Source organism: Mesoplodon mirus, assembly GCF_964341445.2.
Source record: "Mesoplodon mirus genome assembly, chromosome: 18".
In the NCBI taxonomy this organism is placed as follows: domain Eukaryota; kingdom Metazoa; phylum Chordata; class Mammalia; order Artiodactyla; family Ziphiidae; genus Mesoplodon; species Mesoplodon mirus.
In genome coordinates, this window is record NC_138994.1 from 18844718 (window position 1) to 18863339 (window position 18622).

The window sequence follows — 18622 nt, forward strand, 5'->3', positions numbered from 1 at the left end:
CTGCATAGGAAGCTTCCCCGCTTACACTCCTGACCCACCTTGTGTGTGTGTGTGTGTGTGTGTGTGTGTGTGCATGCTTGGTTTTGTTTTGTTCACATCTCGAGGCACCACATCAGGAAACATACACCACTGCATTTTAGATGGTGTGTGTGAGTCCAAGGGCAAGGGGACGGGAAGCAGGTGAAACGCCACCTTCCACGTTCCTGACACCGGGGAAGCCGGCCCAGGAGTGTGCTTCTGAAGCCGGAGGGCTCTCCAGTCTGAGGTTCAAACCCTGCCCACACCCACCAGACCTGGTTAGTTCTTTATATCCAGAGAGAAGGCACCTGGTCATCTGTGCCCATCCTCAGAAGCCGTGGCTGGGAATGGGCCAGCAGGGTGGGAAAGGGATCAGGCTTCAAGGGTCTTATCTTGGCCCTGCCCCGAAATGCCTCGTGACCCTGGGCAAGGCCCTTCCTTTCCCCGGGCCTGTGTCCCCATCTGAAGGGGGAGGGGGCTGGCACAGATGAGCCCAGCCCCTTTAGTCCTGAGACTCTGGGATTCTAGGTTAGGGACTGAGACTGGCAGCTGGCCCTGCCCCGGGGACGCTGGACGGGACACATCGATGCACCACCAGACAGATTGACCACCTGGTCAGACCACCCAGCACCCCCGGGCCCCCCAACTCACCACTGCCGCAGCAGTGTCAGCAGCCAGGGACGTCCAGCTGAGAAGCAGGGCCAGCACCCCAGAGCACAGCACCCTAGGAGAGAGGCAGCTGCTGGTGGGATCCAGGCCAAGGCCGGCAGGCGGGGGACCCCTGTCACCCCGCCAACCTTCAGCGCCCTTCCTCTCGGCTACGATCTTGTCTCCCCGAACCCCAGACTCTTGCAGTGGCCCTGAGGGCAGCCTCAGCCCCTGCCCTGACATCGCCCTGCTGATTGCTGGCAGAGGGATGCCTGGGGCACAGGTCCCTGAGCCGAAGAGACACGGCAGTGAGGGCGCAAGCTGAGGAAGAGAGTGGCTCTAACACCTCAGTGGCTCAACAGTCAGGCCCAGGAGGGAGGGGACACGTGGAAGCCTGGTGCTGGCTTGGTGTCCAGATGGTGAGTCAGTGGCTGCTGCCCCCACTACATCCTCCCAGCCCTTCCAGGCCCTCATCTCTCTGATGATGGCACTGTCACCCCACACCCTTGGCCAGCTCCTGTCCCAGGCCCAGAGGCGGGGCTACTCACGAGGCCAGGAGGCACCTGGAGCTCTTGGCCAGTCCCAGGCAGGCGAGGAGGCAAAGGACCAGGTCCAGGACGAAGAGCAGGAGGTAGGAGAGCCACCTGAGCAGACCGGAAGGGATGGTCAGGGGGAGCAGGGCACAACTGCCCACCTGGGGCCCACCAGGGAGGCCTGGATCACTGCCCCAGGCCCGCTGGACCCTTCATGATACAAACCACCCACAGCCAGTGGCTAAGCAAACTAGACCAGGGGCGCCCCTGCCCCAGACAGGAAGAACCCAGCGTGCATGGCGGACAGCTCCTCTGGGCTCCGGGAGCTGCACCCCGCTTCTGCCCAGACAAAGGAGTCACCTTCCCCTGCCCGGGCTGAATGTCTGAACCAGCACGGTCCCCTGAACTTTCTGCAGTGATGCAAGTGGACCACCTCTGCACTGTCCACTCTCTCTGCCACTACCCACGTGTTGCCACGAGAATGTGAAACATGGCTGGTGCAACCGAGGAAATAAATTTCTCCTTTCCTTTTTTTTTCAACTTTTTACAAAAATTGAAGTATAGTTGCTGTACAATATTACATAAATTTCAGGTGTACAATATAGTGGCTCACAAGTTTTGAAGGTGATACTCCGTTTATAGTTATTATAAAATATTGGCTACATTGTACAATATATCCTTGTAGCTTATTTTATTTTTTTTTAATTTAATTTTTATTTTATATTGGAGTATAGTTTTTTTCTTTCCTTTTTGGCCACATCTGGCGGCATGTGGGATCTTAGCTCCCTGACCAGGGATCGAACCCACGCCCCCTGCAGTGGAAGCACGGAGTCTTAACCACTGGACCGCCAGGGAAGTCCTGGAGTGTACGTAGTTGACTTACAATGTTGTGTTGGTTTCAGGTGTACAGCAAAATGATTCAGTTATACATATATCCTTTTGATTAGGTTTTTCTTTTTTTTGGCGGTACGCGGGCCTCTCACTGTTGTGGCTTCTCCCGTTGTGGAGCACAGGCTCCGGACGCGCAGGCTCAGCGGCCATGGCTCAAGGGCCCAGCCGCTCCACGGCATGTGGGATCCTCCCGGACCGGGGCACGAACCCGTGTCCCCTGCATCGGCAGGCGGACTCTCAACCACTGCGCCACCAGGGAAGCCCTTGATTAGGTTTTGATTTCAACCACCTTTTGTGCCAGGCACCGAGCTTAGGGCCAGGGGCTTCTCGGATGAGTGGGCTCATCCCCAGACCATCAGGAGCTCGGGGTGGGGCAAGGGAGCCCAGGCCAGGTCATCCCAGGGCACCAAGAACCTCCAGGCCTCCCAGCCCCTCACTCCTCTGGCCTTTTGCTGCCCACCCAGGGCTGAGGTGTTGGGGAAAGGCAGTCACACAAGCTGGAGAACTTGGCAAGTTGCACCCCCCCTCCCCCCTTGAGCCTCAGTTTGCAAACCTGTGAAGGAGGCCGGAACTCTGTGAGGATTAAGTGCTCGCTAAATGAAAAGGGAAACAAAGAAAGGCAGAGGGATTCCGGGGTCCCTGCTTTTCTGCTTCTCCAAAGCACGGGCTGCAGAGCCCAGGGTACCCAAGTCCAAGGGCGCTCACAAGATCCCAAGCAAAGCACCCTGGTTGGTTCCCTTCCAAACAGGATCCCAAGGTGCCCTCACAGCTCAGCTCCAGCCTCGCCGAGCAGCCACTTCCATCGGCCCTGCGCTGGGGGACCAGTCTGAGCGTTGGGGACTGGTGGACGGAGAAGGCAGGGAGCAGAGAGAAGGGGCTTCTCCTAGTCCCAGAAGAGGGAAGTCTTCTGATCATTATGTCTCTTGATGCAAAAGCCAAGTAAATTCGTTGACTTCTCTCCAGCAAAGGTTTTCTGCTTCACTAATACCACAAGGAGGGTAAGAAAGAGCTTGGCGTGTGGGTAGGGAGTGGGGTGGATCTGGAAGAAAGTGACAAAGAAGCTCCAAGTGGGGGAGAGCACGCTGGAGGCCGCCTGGCAGCCAAACGAGGTTCCTTCCCCCTTTACGAATGGAGGCTAAACGCCTCAAAAAGGGGACTAATCAAAATCCTCAATTCCCTGCCTGGAGCGGAGCCGGGGCAGCCACTGTAGTCTCTGCAGCTCCCAGGAATGGATCTAGCGGCTCTGGGGAAGTGCAGAGCCCGTCCCGCCCTCCACTAGGACGAGGCCACCAAGAGCCAGTCTTCTTAGAATCAGAGTCGGAGCTTGAAAGAACCTCAGGAACATCTAGCATTAGAATCTCATTCTACAGGGCTTCCCTGGTGACGCAGTGGTTAAGAATCTGCCTGCCAATGCAGGGGACATGGGTTCGAGCCCTGGTCCGGGAAGATCCCACATGCTGCGGAGCAACTAAACCCGTGCGCCACAACTACTGAGTCCGCGCGCCACAGCTACTGAAGCCCACGTGCCTAGAGCCTGTGCTCCGCAACAAGAGAAGCCACCGCAATGAGAAGCCCGCACGCCGCAAGGAAGAGTAGCCCCCGCTCGCCGCAACTAGAGAAAGCCCGCGCGCAGCAATGAAGACCCAACGCAGCAAAAAATAAAAAAAATTAAAAAAAAAAAAGAACCTCGTTCTACAGACTGTTAAACTGAGGCCCGTGGGAGAAGAGCCTCAACCAGGAATTCCAGACTCTCCATGTCTCGGAGCCTTCCTACAAGAGACACAGCCAGCCACCAGGCGCCTCTCAAAGTCCTGGTTTCATGTTTCCAACATAAAGGTTTCTTGTTACCTCTCTCTCCTCTACTCTGCACATTAGCAGGAAATCAGCTAGGACTGCTTCTAACCCACTCTCCACGATGACTGTGTTTCAAGGCATCCACACCTCCTTGTGTAGTAAAGGGTTCCTGGAAACAGCTCTGCGAGGCGGATGCGTTTTCCCAGAGGAGCCAGGTGATGACCTGGGGATGTGTTTCTAACCAAGAACTTGGCTCTCGCAGGAGCAGCTCAGGCCCCTACTCTCTCAGCTCCTCCCATATCCGGTGTTGATGCGCTTGCTGTTACACCCTTTGTAAATCTCTGGAGAGGAGTCTCTTGGCTTTTTAATTGCCTCCGATACTTAGCCAGGCCTTGTGTAAAAGTACTAAAAAAAATTTGCTTAGCTGGATGGCTGCGCTCTAGAACCATTTGGAAAGCAAAGACGAGGAGGCTGTCCAAAGGAGACCCAGCCCCTAAGGCTGGTTAGGTCATGAAGAATAAAATAAGGCTTTTGTTTTAGGGCAGCTCAGGCAAGAGGCGGGAGCAGACAGCAGATGAGGGGAAAGGACAGAACATCACTAACGTCCAGAAGCCACAGGTGCTGACCTTGAACTAGACCTGAACAGGGGTGGGAGTTGGGGATGGGGGCTCCAGGGGACGCGCTCAGTCACCCACATTGAAATAGATACTGTGCAGCGGTCACCACTTACCCCAGTTTTTCATAAAATCATCTTAAACGTCCCGGTTGATACATACATTCTGACTTATTTCACCATAGTCATTCTCAAAATGCCCACATTAGGCCCTTTGGTGTACATGGCCCCAGGTTAGGTCCACTCAGAGAGAATGGCAGGGTCAAAATGGATACCTAGGGCTTCCCTGGTGGCGCAGTGGTTGAGAGTCCGCCTGCTGATGCAGGGGACACGGGTTCGTGCCCCGGTCCGGGAAGATCCCACATGCCGCAGAGCGGCTGGGCCCGTGAGCCATGGCCGCTGAGCCTGCGCGTCCGGAGCCTGTGCTCCGCAACGGGAGAGGCCACAACAGTGAGAGGCCCACGTACCGCAAAAAAAAAAACCCCAAAAAATCCCCCCAAAAATGGATACTTACTTTCCACGACAAAAAGATTTAGGAGGCTCAGGCAATGACTGTCCCTCATGTCACAGGACTAATCAGATGCCACTGTATTGGGTCACAAGTCACAACCAGTCCTTAGAGTTGGCAGTTTCTTTTTGGTCACTTGGGAGAAAGGTGCTTTTGCACGTGAGCAGAAAAACATCTGGTGGGAAGCTGCACTGGTGACATCTGGAAAGGCAGGGGCTGGATGGGCGGGAGGGGAGGAACAAGGAGCGCTGTCCAGGGCCAGGGGGGCCTCATGAGCTCCCCTTGGTTGGGGCCCGGCCATCTCCTACCCCAGGGAAGGGAGAGCCCTGGGTGGGGAGGTCTCTGGCCAGAGGCCACCAGAAGCATTTTCTCTGGGTCAGTTCAGCCTGGGATGGGGCTTTCTCATAAAGGGGAAATGAATCCAGAGTAAACTGTGCAACGTTGTGGTAAAGACTCTGACCTTTGCTAATGGCTTGAAGGGGAGGCAACAAATTGGGGGGTGTGTGTGGAAGGGGCATCCAAAGAGCAGATATTTGCTCTTCGGGGCTCCTGTGCCCATTGCTCCCCAGCACTGCCTCCATGCCAGGCGCCCTGCCCTGGGTGTGCAAGGACGTGTATGCCATGAGTGGGTGTCACCCTTCGGCTGGGAGCCCCCCAAAGCCGGGACTGCCTCCTCCTTTCTTGGTTGTCCCCAGATTGACCTTCACCAGACCGTGTGCGTGGAGGGAGGGCAGCTGGTCCCTGGTCAGCTGGCCTGTGTCCAGTGCCTTCACCTGGGATGGGGTTTGGGTGATGGGGAGGCAGGGGAGACGTAAATGAAACCCAAAAGGCTCGATGACACAGGTGTGAACCTGCATACCTGATATGGCAAAGGTGGGGTGGTGCCCCGCAGACCACACCACTCAGGCAGGAGGCACCCCTGAGCTTGCTAAGCAGCTGCCATTGGGGGGAGGCAAAGAGGCTGCCATCTCCCCGACCCCCTGCACCTCTGTGGCTGAGAATGCAGGTGCAGGGAACCCTGTCCCAGAAACCCGGGCAGGTGAGGAACCCATAAGCCACCAGTACTTCACCCAGCACCAGCCACAGAGGATGCTGGTCCCGGAGGAGCCCCTTGCTGTGTGCGGGGTGGGAGGCTAGGTCCAGCCTCCTGCTCTGAGATCTCGGCACATCACTGCCCCTCCCTGGGGCTCAGCGCCTGCCTGTACAAGCAGGCTGTACTACATGCCCACCGCTCGGCCCCCACCAGCTCTCATGTCCTAGGGATTTCAGTCATTAAGGCTTATTAAGACCTTCTGGTGGCACTTCCCAGCCCAAGCCCCAAGACGCTGGCTTGGATGAAGGAAGCTGGTGCAGCCCCATCACCCCTCCCCGGGGCCCCTCACCGGTAGTACTCCACGTAGCCGGTCTGGTTGGCCAGTTCGGTCAGCTCCTCGGTGACCTCTGTCCACACGGGCACCCCTGCCAACTGGACAATGATGTTGCCCGCCATCTGCTGCATGAACTTCAGTGTCTGGAGGTAATCTCCCCGGGTGGCAAAGATCTCACTGAGCCGGGCCAGGTGCTGCTCGAGGTCCACCTTCATCTTCTGGGTGGTTCCAGACACCTGGGGAGGGGCGGGGCTTCTGAGTCTGGCCTCAGGTGGGAGGAAGCCAGAGAGGTAAACCCTCTGCCTCAGACTCTGGAGGAGAAGAGCTTGGCCTTGAATGAGTGCCCCACGGGCGCCACCCCCAGCCCTGAAGAGTCATGAGGCTGCGGTCCAGACGGAGGATGGACAGCAGAGGCTCCCACTACCTGCCCAGCCCGTGGGTCCCTCCATCCAGGGGACGGGCTCGATCTGGCCCTAACCAGGACCTGGGCTCCAAGACACAGTGCTTTCCTAGAAAGACAGATCCAGATGGGGAAACAAACAAGAGAAGCCATTTTTCTTCCTTGAAGATTCTCTTCAAAGTTTAAACACCTTGGGTGATGAATTCTTTTGGGGGGTGAGGAATAAAATGTTTAAACTGAAGAGTCCCTCTGTTGCTACCTGACCTTTTGTTCCCACAATAGGCTTTCTCAGCGTCTCACAAGAGAAAGGCTTTGTTGTAGAGCAAACGACAGCCCACAGCGTCCTGAACCCCCCGAGTGAGAGCAGAACAATGGAACTTTGAAATAATACAGGCAGACGGGATCCTGCCTCCGAGCAGCTGGGACACGTGACAGGAGGAGGAAACCGGCGCCTTCTCTGTGCTTGTTTCCCCCTCCACCCCCCATGTTTGTCCTGCCTGGAGCCGAGCAGACCCTAAAGGAAGCATCTCTCTGCTCAGAAGTAGAGAGGGAAGGTCAATGGAGGTGACTCTCCTGGGCCTGCAAACAAGGACCACAAGAATTAGAAAGGTGCCTCTCGATAGCCCAGATGCAGGGTCCTGGCAGGGGATGGAGACCCAGCCTGGGAACCCCAAGCACCTCCCTGCCAAGCCCGTTCTGAGCCTGGGTGTCAGCACGAGGGGAAGAAGGGCTTCGTTGCTCTGAAATTGTCATGCTACACCAACAAGCACAACTGGTTGGAAGCGAGGAGTGTGTGCTACTCCTCCAGGCAGCCTTCAGCTCCCCCAGATCTGGAAGGAAGAGGAAAATGTCCCAGAATGGGAGTCCCCTGGCGGTCCAGTGGTTAGGACTCTGCGCTTTCACTGCCGAGGGCCATGGGTTCAATCCCTGGTCGGGGAACTAAGATCCCGCAAGCCTTGTGGTACTGCCAAAAAAAAAAAAAAAAAAAAGACCCAGAGAAGGTTTAGGAGCGTCCCATGGGGAGAGCTCTGCAGAGAGGTGATCAGACCCGACTCCTGGCAGCAAACGCTGTTTCTCCGCATTAGGGGGGACTTGACAGCAACTTTGGGGCCTTTCACATCTGCGCTAGGCTAGGAGTTCCTGGTTCCAGAAAAGAGAATGGCCCCCTTTGTTGCATTTTATTTCTTTCAGTGTCAGCGGCTTGTTCCTTTTCCCGGCTTGTTGCTGGTTCTTACAAGCTGGCTAAGGACTAAGAGATACCAAAGTGCAGAGATGCTGGGCATGTACAAATGAATTCAATAACTAAACCTCACCCTCATAAACGTGCCTTTTCAATTCAATAAGATCAACGGACAAAGGCTTTGCAGCCATTGATCCAAAGGCATTCTTAATAAATGTTAATATTGGGAGCAAGACCTGTACTGTGTGATATTTTCATATTCCTATATGATACCTAGCACACTTTAGATCACAGGGCCGTTAAAAATGTTCTCTAGGGGGCTTCCCTGGTGGCGCAGTGGTTGAGAATCTGCCTGCCAATGCAGGGGACACGGGTTCGAGCCCTGGTCTGGGGAGATCCCACATGCCGTGGAGCAACTAGGCCTGTGAGCCACAACTACTGAGCCTGCGTGTCTGGAGCCTGTGCTCCGCAACAAGAGAGGCCGCGATAGTGAGAGGCCCGCGCACCGCGATGAAGAGTGGCCCCAGCTCTCCGTAACTAGAGAAGCCCTCACACAGAAACAAAGACCCAACACAGCCAAAAATAAATAAAAATTAAAAAAAAAGTGCTCTGTAAGCTTTTCCTGTAAGACCACTTTTTTTTCCCCTTCCATAGCTCTACATGTTTAACTTCTCTATTTCTTAAATTCCTCCTTGGAAAAAAAACCAAAAGCCAGGCCCTCTCTTTCCTCCTGATGTCTTTCCATAGGAAACGAAACAAAATAGAAAAAAATAAAATCACAGCGCTGACCTGCTTACACCCCCGGCTCCCCCACTCCACCTCCAGTCCTTAGAGGTCCAGCACAGAGCTCCCCATGGGGAGATGGGCATGGGAACACACAGAGGTGGATCAGGCTCTCCCACAGGGAAGAGGAACTCTTCAATCGGGAGGGCCGGCTCAGCTCCCCAGGCTGGGGTGGGGTTAGGGGCGAGCTAGCAGGTGGGAGAGGAAGCTGTTGCCCCAGAGGACGGAGCCGTGGTTCTCCAGCTGTGGACCAGCAGCATCGGTGTTATCAGCTGGGAACTCGTTATAAATGCAAATTCTCAGCCTGGTCCCAGACCTACAGAATTGGAAAGTCTGGGGTGGGCCCCCCCAATCTGTGTTTATCAAGCCCCCCAGGGGATTCTGATGCAAGCTCAAGTTTGAAAATCTCTGAGACGGAGGAAGCTCCCTCTTAGAGAAGGAGCTAATGAGGTTTTCTAGACAGGCAGGGGATGAAGTGCCAGGAGATGAAGGGGTGGAGCCTTGGCAGACCGGGGGCAGGGACCCCATCTCAGAGCCTTGAAGGGAAAGGCTAAGACCAGACCCCTGGGTTCCAGTACTTGCTCTAACACCTACTAGCTCCCTACCCTGGAGCAGCAACACGACCTCTCTGTGCCCAGTTCCTTCCCCAGGGCTGCCCACAGCCCTGATGCCAACGCAAAGGAGGACCCAGAGGAGCCTCAGTGGCCACCAGAACATGTGGCTCAAACTTGAGCCAGCTGAGCTCCCAGGGGCTGTAGAGCCCAAGGCCCTGGGTTTTTTTTTTGTTTTTTTTTTGCGGTTCGCGGGCCTCTCACTGTTGTGGTCTCTCCCGTTGCGGAGCACAGGCTCCGGACGCGCAGGCTCAGCAGCCATGGCTCACGGGCCCAGCCTGGGGGTCTCGGGCCCAGCCTGGGGGTCTCAGGCCCAGCTCATCTACGGGGGATAAGGACATGAAAAGCTTGAATCTTCCCATCAGGGCGGCTCTGGGACTTTCTTCCTCAGCCCTGGGGAGGCACGGGTCATTCCTTACAATGGTCACAAGTCAGCCAGTGAAGGTCATGGCTCTGGGGCTTCCCGGGGAAGGGATTCTCCTTCAGGGCCTGGCTCTTCCTCCAGTGGTTCTGTGCTGGTGGGTGGAGCCCCTTCCCCACCAGGGCAGAGTGGAGGGCGGGGGTCCCTAGGGAGTGAGCTCCCCCCAGGCCAGGTCATACCCGGGCCCCACCCAGTGCTGGTCAGGTGGCGTTCGGCCCCTCAGCTCCCCCATCCCAGCAGCCCCATCCTCGCCCCATTAGAGCTGCTCCAGCCCAGTGTCCAGACAGCTCTCAGTCCCCAGGGATGGGTCCCAGTGGACACAGGCGGTGGTTGGATGAGCTCAGCAGGAGAGCTGGGCCCCTGCTCTGGTGTGTGACCCTCGGCTCCCCAGAAGGACTCTCTGAGGCCAGAGCCACGGCACCCAGCACCCAGACGTACCCCCAAGGAGCAGCACAGCTGTCTCTTTAAGGGAGTCCCTCCTGGGAGGAGCTGGGCTGGGGGATTAAGGCCTGAGAGGAGCTTAAGGGAGAGGAGGGGCACTGAGGTCGAATCCTCCTAAAGCGGCACCAGGATGAAGTCCACAGGCTCTGGTCAGGGCTGGATTGTGTGGCTGAGGCTGCCTGACACAATTGCTCATTTGCTGAGGTCACCCCTCTACTGGGGAACTGGCCCAGAGGTGATGGGGGACAGGACTGGCATTTCTGAAAACTGCCCTGGAGCCTGGCTCCTAGGGCACCAGGGGCTGCTGGGAAATCAGCTGGAAAGAGCCAGTGCTTCCAGAGAGAAAGTGACAAGCACTGGGGGTCATGGGCTACCTTTTTTGAAGACCCTGACTCTCCCCGCCCTCGAGGCTCAGCAAGTGGACCTCTTCCCTGGGCGAAAACTCCTACCTCTCCTCTGGCCAGCCCAGCACATCCTTCACCCTTAGCGCCCAGCTGGAGTCACGGCGCCTGGAAACAAGAGCCCGGAGGACACCTTGCGGGGTTCGGGGCTCTTCACTTGTTTTTTTTTTTTTTTTTTTGCGGTACGCGGGCCTCTCACTGTTGTGGCCTCTCCCGTCGTGGGGCACAGGCTCTGGACGCGCAGGCTCAGCGGCCATGGCTCACAGGCCCAGCCGCTCCGCGGCACGTGGGATCCTCCCGGACCGGGGCACGAACCTGCATCCCCTGCATCGGCAGGCGGACTCTCAACCACTGCGCCACCGGGGAAGCCCCTCTTCACTTGTTTTTGAAGAGTGTTGACATCTCCTGGACGCCACCCACCATACTCTACACCCAGCACTGAACGTGAACACAGAAAACACTGCGGGGCTGACTTTCCACATTCAGGGGCCTCTTGAACAAATGGCACAGTGCTCAGCTCTGCTGAAGATGGACGGGCTTTGATCCCACAGCCGTCCTGCCCCCCAGGACCCTGCAGCCTTTCTCCTTCGGTCCTCACTCCTACCCCTGCCCCCTGTGCCCTCCACCTCCTAGCCTGGGGAGCAGAAATCGCCGGTTGGCTCCTGGCGGGACCAACTGGCAGCCCCAAGGGGAGTCCGGCCCCCTTGGAGCCGAGCTGGCTGGGCTTTGACTGGGGCTCTCGTTCCCACCACGGTGACCTCACCGGCTGCCCACGACCTTACCAGCACATCGATCCCAGAGAAGGTGTGGTTGGCATTGTCCAGGGAGTAGATCAGCTGGTACACCCCGTCGCTGGCCTCGCTGTTTCCATAGAAACCAACGCCCACCGCAGCACTAGGGGCAAGACCCCAAAGTTAGAGGTGACACCCAGAGGAGAAATTTTGTTAGTATACTATTTTTTAGCGCCGTTTTGACTTCACAATGAAACTGAATGGAAAGTAGAGCAATTTCCCATATACCCTGTGGCGCCTCACACGCCCAGACCGCCTCCCCTGCCGTCAACAGCCCCCGCCAGAATGGGATAATTGTTACAACTGATGAACCTACATGGACACATCATTCTCACCCAAAGTCCACAGTTTACATTAGGGTCAGTCTTGGTGTCGTAATACAATCTTATGGGTTTGGCCAAATGTATCCGCCATTATAGTCTCATACAGAGTAATATCACTGCCCTTAAAATCCTCTGCACTCTGCCCGTCCATCCCTCCCTCATCCCTAACCCCTGGCAACCACTGATCTTTTTACTGTCTCCATAGTTTTGCCTTTTCCAGAATGTCATATGGTTGGAATCCTACAGTATGTAGCCTTTTCAGACGGGCTTCTTTCACTTAGTAATATGTATTTAAGACTCCTCCATGTTTTTTCATAGCTTGAGAGCTCATTTTTCTTTTTTTAAGTGCTGAATAATATTCCATTGTTTGGATGAACACAATTTAGCCATTCACCTACTGAAGGGCTTCTCGGTTGCTTCTAGGTTTTGGCAATTATGATGAAAGCGCCTTTAAACATCCATGAGAGCTGGTTTTTGACTTTAGCTGAGGAACTCTTTCCTGGGGGTAGGGGAGAGGGGGTGGTCTAGAGTTCTGGCAGGTGGGCTGGCCGGGGGAGGGAGGAAGGCTCTGGGGCAGCGGTCTCTGGCCTGGCCAACTAGCTCTGCAGCACATTTCATTCAGCCAACAAGAAAATACTCCTGTTCTCCAGTCCCGGGGCTCTGAAGGGTGGAAGATTGCTGGCCGGGCCCTAGGGATTTTGATGCTACACAGTAGGTCTGGGAGGGGCTCAGGAACTCGTACCTTTGCCAGCTCCTCAGGTGACTCTGACACACATGGGCTTGGGGACCACTGAGGTCTCATGAAATCACACTCACCTCTCCCAAACCCTCCAAGGGTTGGGGATGTCCCCTCCATTCTCTATCCTTTCCCCTCCACTTCCCCACACCACCCATGAGGCATCTGTCCTACTGAAAAGTCCCGGCTTCTAGAAAGTCCCTTCTTAGGTTGAGTTAGGTTGAGCTGAAGCCTACCGCCTTAAATCACATACCTGCTGGCTCCTGGCTATGCTCGAGGCCAGACTGGAATAAGCCTCTAATTCTGCAAGGCACCCTGTCAGACATCTGAATGGGGCTCCGTGTCACCCCTTTTCTGCTCTACGAGTCAGATGTGTCCTCCAGACCCTGGTCTGCATCATCCTCTGGTTCAACTCTCTCTAATCAGTCCATGTCACCCTTAAACGTGGCCTCTGAGTGAAGCACCCAAGCCCAGCTGGTCCCTCCAGCTCCGGACACAGGGGGCGAATGCCCTGGGGTCCTCCCTCCCTGTCACTGACCTTGTGGTCCATTAATATCCCTGGATTTCTCCCCAGGAACTGCCGCTAAGCCCAGGCGTTCCTTCTTCCTCTAGTGCCTTATTGCTTTTTGTTTTGTTTTAAATAAAAGCGGAACTTTAAATCCATCCCTGTGAAATTTCATCTAGTTGGTTTTAGTCCAACATTCCAGCCTGAACAAATCATCCGAAGTCTTGCCTCTGTCACCGATCATACTTTCTCTGACTCACACCACTGGGGGTCCTCTCAAGATTCATTAAACAGCCTCCTTGAGTTTTCATCCAAAACGCTGATTTTGTGGGGGGCGGGGGGTGGGGAAGATGAAGGCACATGTGCAAACGCTTACCCTTTTTCTTTAAACAGGGCAGGACCTGGGATGGAATCCCCTGGGAGACTGTTATAGAAACCTCCTCCCAGGGTGCCCTTGACCCCTAATTCAGTGTTTCTCAGAGAGTGGTCCATGGACCACAGGACAGAATCATCTGTTAAAAGCGTAGGTGGGGGGTGGGGGGCACACCGCACCCATTTGTTACCAGTATGGTCTGAGAATGTGCATTTTAAAACAAGGCTCCTATCTGCTTCACGTGTCTGATGCACGCACGCATGCACGCACCAGCTAGAGTTTGGTGAACCCATGAGTAAATGAGTATTCTTTGCATTCAACCAGAATCGTTCAACCAGCTTTGAATCCACTTAACCGCACCACCACACAATCTGAAAATACAGCGTCCGCAGGGATACTGGGAGGACCTTGGTCAAGTGCAGAAATATTCATACATTAAATGTATTGTATTTCTATGGGCTTCTCTTTAGTCACTTCATCTTTTAAATTTCAGTATGCTCTGAAAAATACCTTTCGTTTGCTCCTTGCGTTTCTAACTTTCTCTGCTAGTTCTGCGTCATGATCCAGTGTTTTCTGGGGACTCGGCCTCAAGCCAGTGCTCTCCGGTCCTTTTAAATCTCCCTTTCCCTGTTTTCAACAACGGAGGATTCTACTTTTGCGTCTTCTCATCGTGCATGGATTTATCGGAGGTGATGGCTCAGGAGGGGCTGTGTAATTGCAGCCGGTCTGAGACAAGTCTGTGGTGCTGTCCCTCTCTGGTATAACAGCACCGCTGTCGTTGTCAAACGTTAAATCACTGTCCCCCCAAAGAGAGGAGCGCTGGGGACTCTCCTCATATCCCCTTTGCCTTGCTCATTCTTTCTTCTACGAATTGAATCTCCCCTCTTCCCCGAGATCCTTGCTGTCAGAGCTCAGCAAGACCTCCCCCTCCTAGTCCCCCCAGCCTCACCTCGTATCCCTTCTCCTTATGCTTTTGTTGGCCCCCCTCCCCGCTTCTCTCCCTCAACTCACTCCAACTGGGCTCCAATCTGAGCACAACTCCAGTGAAGGTAACTGTGGGCCTCCACTGAACTTACTGCTCCTCCACCCACCCTGCTGCACCCCTACCCCAGCCCCCTCACCCGCCTCTGCTCCAGCCACACTGGCTTCTCTCAGTGCCTTAAAAGCTTTGTGCATCCCACTCCTGGGCACATACCCGGACAAAACTATAACTCAAAAAGATCCATGCACCCCTATGCTCATAGCTGCACTATTCACAATAGTCAAGACACGGAAACAACCTAAATGTCCATCGACAGATGAACGGATAAAGAAGATGTGGTACATATATACAATGGAATAGTACTCAGCCATGAAAAAGAACGAAATAATGCCATCTGCAGCAACATGGATGGACCTAGAGATTATTATACTAACTGAAGTAAGTCAGACAGAGAAAGACAAATACCATATGATATCGCTAATATGTAGAATAATCTAAAGTATGACACAAATGAACTTATCTATGAAACAGAAATACACTCACAAAGAACAGACTTGTGGTTGCCAAGGGGGAGGTGGGATGGGGGAGGGATGGATTGGGGGTTTGGGGTTAGCAGATGCAAAGTATTATATACAGAATGGATAAACAACAAGGTCCAACTGTGTAGCACAGGGAACTCTATTCGATATCCTGGGATAAACCATAATGGAAAAGAATATGAAAAAGAATAACTGAATCACTTTGTTGTATGGCAGAAATTAATACGACATTGTAAATCAACTATACTTCGATAACATAAATTAAAAAAAAAAAGCTTTGCTCCCCCCTCCCCCCCACCACAGGGCCTTTGCACACACTCCAATTCCCTCTGCATGGAAGTATCTCCTCCCAACTTGCCCCCACCTTTGCCTAGTTCACGCCTTCTCATCCTGTTGGTCTTGGTGCCCTTGTCACCCAGTTAACACCCGACTCGAGTGGGCCATCCAACTTCACACCTATGCCTTGTCTCCAAAATTACCCTTTCATTCATGAGTACTCAAATCAAACAAGCATATGATCCTCTGTCTCTCCCAACAGACCAAGAGCTACAAGAAAGCATAACTGGTGGCTGTTTTTCTTATCGCCGGCTCCCTCGTGCCTGGCACAGGTAACCTGGAGAATTCTGAAGAAGGAGCTGTGCCACATACACTCCCGTTTTGAGTTTTCCTTAAGTGGCAGGTAATGATTACTTATTGGAATTGACCCTCCAAAGTCATTCTTACTGTTCCAAAGTATTCTTCTGTCATTTGCAGTATTTTTTTCAGAAAAATCTGAGTTCACAGGAGGGCTGCCTGCGTAGCAAGCACTGCTGGTTTCTTTGGCCGTCTCCATCCTGTCTCTCCCTGCCCGCCCTGCACACCTTACTCTCAGGAGGAGGCTGTTTAATACCAGGTACTTTGCAGGAGGCTCTTTTCTGCTGGGAGTCATATTTGTCTTTGAACTTGTGACCATGGCTCAACCTCTCTCCTTTAAGTTTATGATTTAAGCCCTGGCCACATGTCTCACCCAGCCCTGGTTCTCTTCCACGTGTTTGGTGCTATGTCACCCCTGCAAAGCCGCTTTAAGTTCTTGCCCATCTTTTGGCTTAGATGCCCTGACACTGCAGGCAGGACGGGACCTTGAACGTGATCTAATGGAGAAGAAAGCCATGGGCATGAGGTGAGCCGCTAGGGATGGGCCCATCTGCCTCTTGTCCTGCTGCCGAGACAGTGCTGTGGGTTCTTGGATACAATGGACAATTAGCCATGAGGCATTCCACCCCTTGAGCAGGACCACCCCCCGGAGCGTTTCAGGAGGAACTGAGGCTTCTGGAAAAACCTCTGTAGATACAAAAACAAGAAAAATACAACTGGTGAACACAAGGCCCGCGTGTGTGTGTATACTGCCTGGGCAGCGTGGCTCTGACACACAGTTAGAAAGCCTCACTTCACCATCCGAAGCAAAGAAGACCCAGCTGATGGCGCTAAGAGCTATTGATCGTGTGAGAAGATGGCATTGATCTGGACTGGAGTCAGACTTTGATTGCAGACCCCGGGCGGCCGCTGGGATGGGACAGGACGCAGAGAGCAGAGATGTCGCCGGTCAACTGCTCAGGGAGCTCGCTGCCAGGCTGGAGAGGCCCACCCCGGGGCAGGGGCTAGGGAGGCTCGGGAGCCTCCCCTCGCCATCCAGGACATCTGATTCCCACTGTTTGGCGAGAAAAGGCACAGCTTTCACCCTGGAGTCAGGCCCTCCTATCCAGGTACCCGGAGCTCAGGCAGGAGAACGTGGCCAGACAGCTGAGGAGCCACTTGGGGTTTGCTGGCGGCGGAGTGGGGTGGTGCGGGAAGTGGAGGGCGAGGAAGGGGTGTCCTGGTCATCAGGCTGACCACTGGGGAGACCCAGATGGTCAGGCCCACTTTTCTTCCGCTGTGTCCGCCTCGCAGCCTCACACGGAGACCCTCCGGCTCCCCGCCCGAGTGCGCACGCCGGGCCCGGCGCAGAGGGACACTCACCAGCAGACGAGCCCAGCCACCACGACCGTCCAGGTGATGCAGCAGGGGTGGCGACGCTTGGTCTGCACCGCGCTGTTCTGCAGGGAGCAGCACACGCACACCAGGTAAGCCGCGAGGAAGACGAGGTTGAGGCCCAGCCCGACGGCGGCCACCAGCCCCAGGAACAGGAGCGACTGAGGAGGGAGAGGCCAGGGGTCAGCACTCGGTCCCGTGGGTGGCAGGGGTGTTGGGAAGCGCCCTGCCCTCGGGCTGGGCGGGGAGTGGGGGGCAGAGGAGCTTAGGTGTGGGTGGGGGAGGACACGAGACGAGAGGTGGAAGGAGGAACGGCTCAAGCCTGGCCCCCAGGTCCGGGGCTTACACAGCTGGATGCAGGTGCGGACCAGGCCTTGTCTGATGGATGCTCTGAGCTGCTCAAGAGACAAGGCAGGAATCATCCCTGGACAGTGAGGTCTGTGGGCAGTGCTCTGTGTGTCTGAGGGAGACAAGGAGACGGACGTCCGTGGGATCAGAGCATCCAAGGCCTTCTGGAGGACACGGGGCTGGGCAGGGTGTCTCAGAAGCTGAGTGGAGCCTGTCGCAGGGCGGGGAAGGGATGCCCTGGCGGATGTGCCCCACAGAGCCTTGTTCCAGGTATTGGGGTACATCCTCAACCAGAGGCCAACTCTGCGCTGGGGGAGGGGGGAGACGTCAGGAGATGCACCTGGGGCATCCCTCTCATCACATCTTGAAAGGGACGGCGACCCCCCAGATGCCAATTGTGGCAGCAAAGCTCAGAATTCTGAAGGGGGGAGGAAATGCTGTCTCAGGCCCACTGAGCAACTCAGGGTCCTACAGAAGGAGCCGCTGTCTGTCAGGAGGCCCAGAGCCCCCCACACCTTGCCTTCCAATCTCTTGATTCAGCCAGATGGACACCAGATGGCACCAGGACTGGTGGCCGCCAGCCAGGGCTGGACCTGGCTCTAAGTCAGGCTCCTGAGCTGACAGCCTCGCCCTGCTGCCCACGTGCCCTGAGTCGTTCCCAGTCCAGAATCCCCAGCGCTCCAGTCTGGGCTGTCGGGGCAGGGTGATCAGCAGAGCCAGGGGGACACTGGGGCCCTTCTGGGCTAAGGGGGAGACAAGACTCAGGCAGGAGCATGCTGCCTCTGAACACAGAGGCTGGGGTCTGCAGTCCCAAGCCCCGGGGTCTTGGATGGGGGTGGGCAGAGCCTCACAGGTGAGAGGGTATCTGCTGAGGCTGCTCAGCCGCTCGGGCTTGGGCCGGCCTGCAGACCCCTGACTTGACCTGCTCTGCTGGTCACCTGGACCGACAGGTTTTTGAGCCTCACGGACAAATGGCCAAAGCAGTGAGGACAGCCCAGGAGAGGACAGGAGAGATGGCTCAGGGTGGATGTGACGAAGTGTGGCTTTCACCTCCACCTGGGATAAATATGTCTTAGGTACTGCCAGGAACTTGCTCCCCGACCCCGGACTCAGCAGCATGGGTGGTAAGCCCTCCTCCCCCAGGTAGCTGGGAAGGCCCAGTGGACCTGACCACAAACACACCCCCCTGCAGAAGTCCTCCTGGGTGGCAGGTGCTGGGGCTCCCGGGCCAGGGCCACTGGGCCTGTCCCATGGACTGTGCCAGGAGGTTGGCCTGGTGAGATGGTGGAAGAAGCTGCCACTAGCCGGCCCCCAGCCCATGCCCCTCACTGGAGGCCCTGTAACCCCAGGCCAAGGGGAAGAAGGCAAGGATGGGGGTTTAGAGCCTTGCTACTCAAAGTGAAGTTCAC

At 55.5% G+C, this 18622-nt stretch overlaps 1 protein-coding gene across 8 annotated transcripts in view; it reads right to left on the reverse strand.

Annotated features, from left to right (window-relative positions):
* TTYH2 (tweety family member 2) overlaps positions 1–18622 on the reverse strand; it is a 39714-nt gene that overhangs the window by 15114 nt on the left and 5978 nt on the right. For 5 of the 8 annotated variants that reach the window (XM_082603483.1, XM_082603484.1, XM_082603485.1 and 2 more), the window contains exons 2-6: positions 16854–17026; positions 11392–11503; positions 6388–6608; positions 1215–1310; positions 670–742 (exon numbers count right to left, since the gene is read on the reverse strand). In XM_082603483.1, coding sequence (XP_082459609.1) covers positions 670–742; positions 1215–1310; positions 6388–6608; positions 11392–11503; positions 16854–17026 — 675 coding nt within the window. Of the gene's footprint in view, positions 1–669; positions 743–1214; positions 1311–6387; positions 6609–11391; positions 11504–12997; positions 13075–16853; positions 17027–17211; positions 17256–18622 lie in introns of those variants that run through there. The other 3 variants (XM_082603487.1, XM_082603486.1, XM_082603482.1) reach the window with 3 other exon arrangements.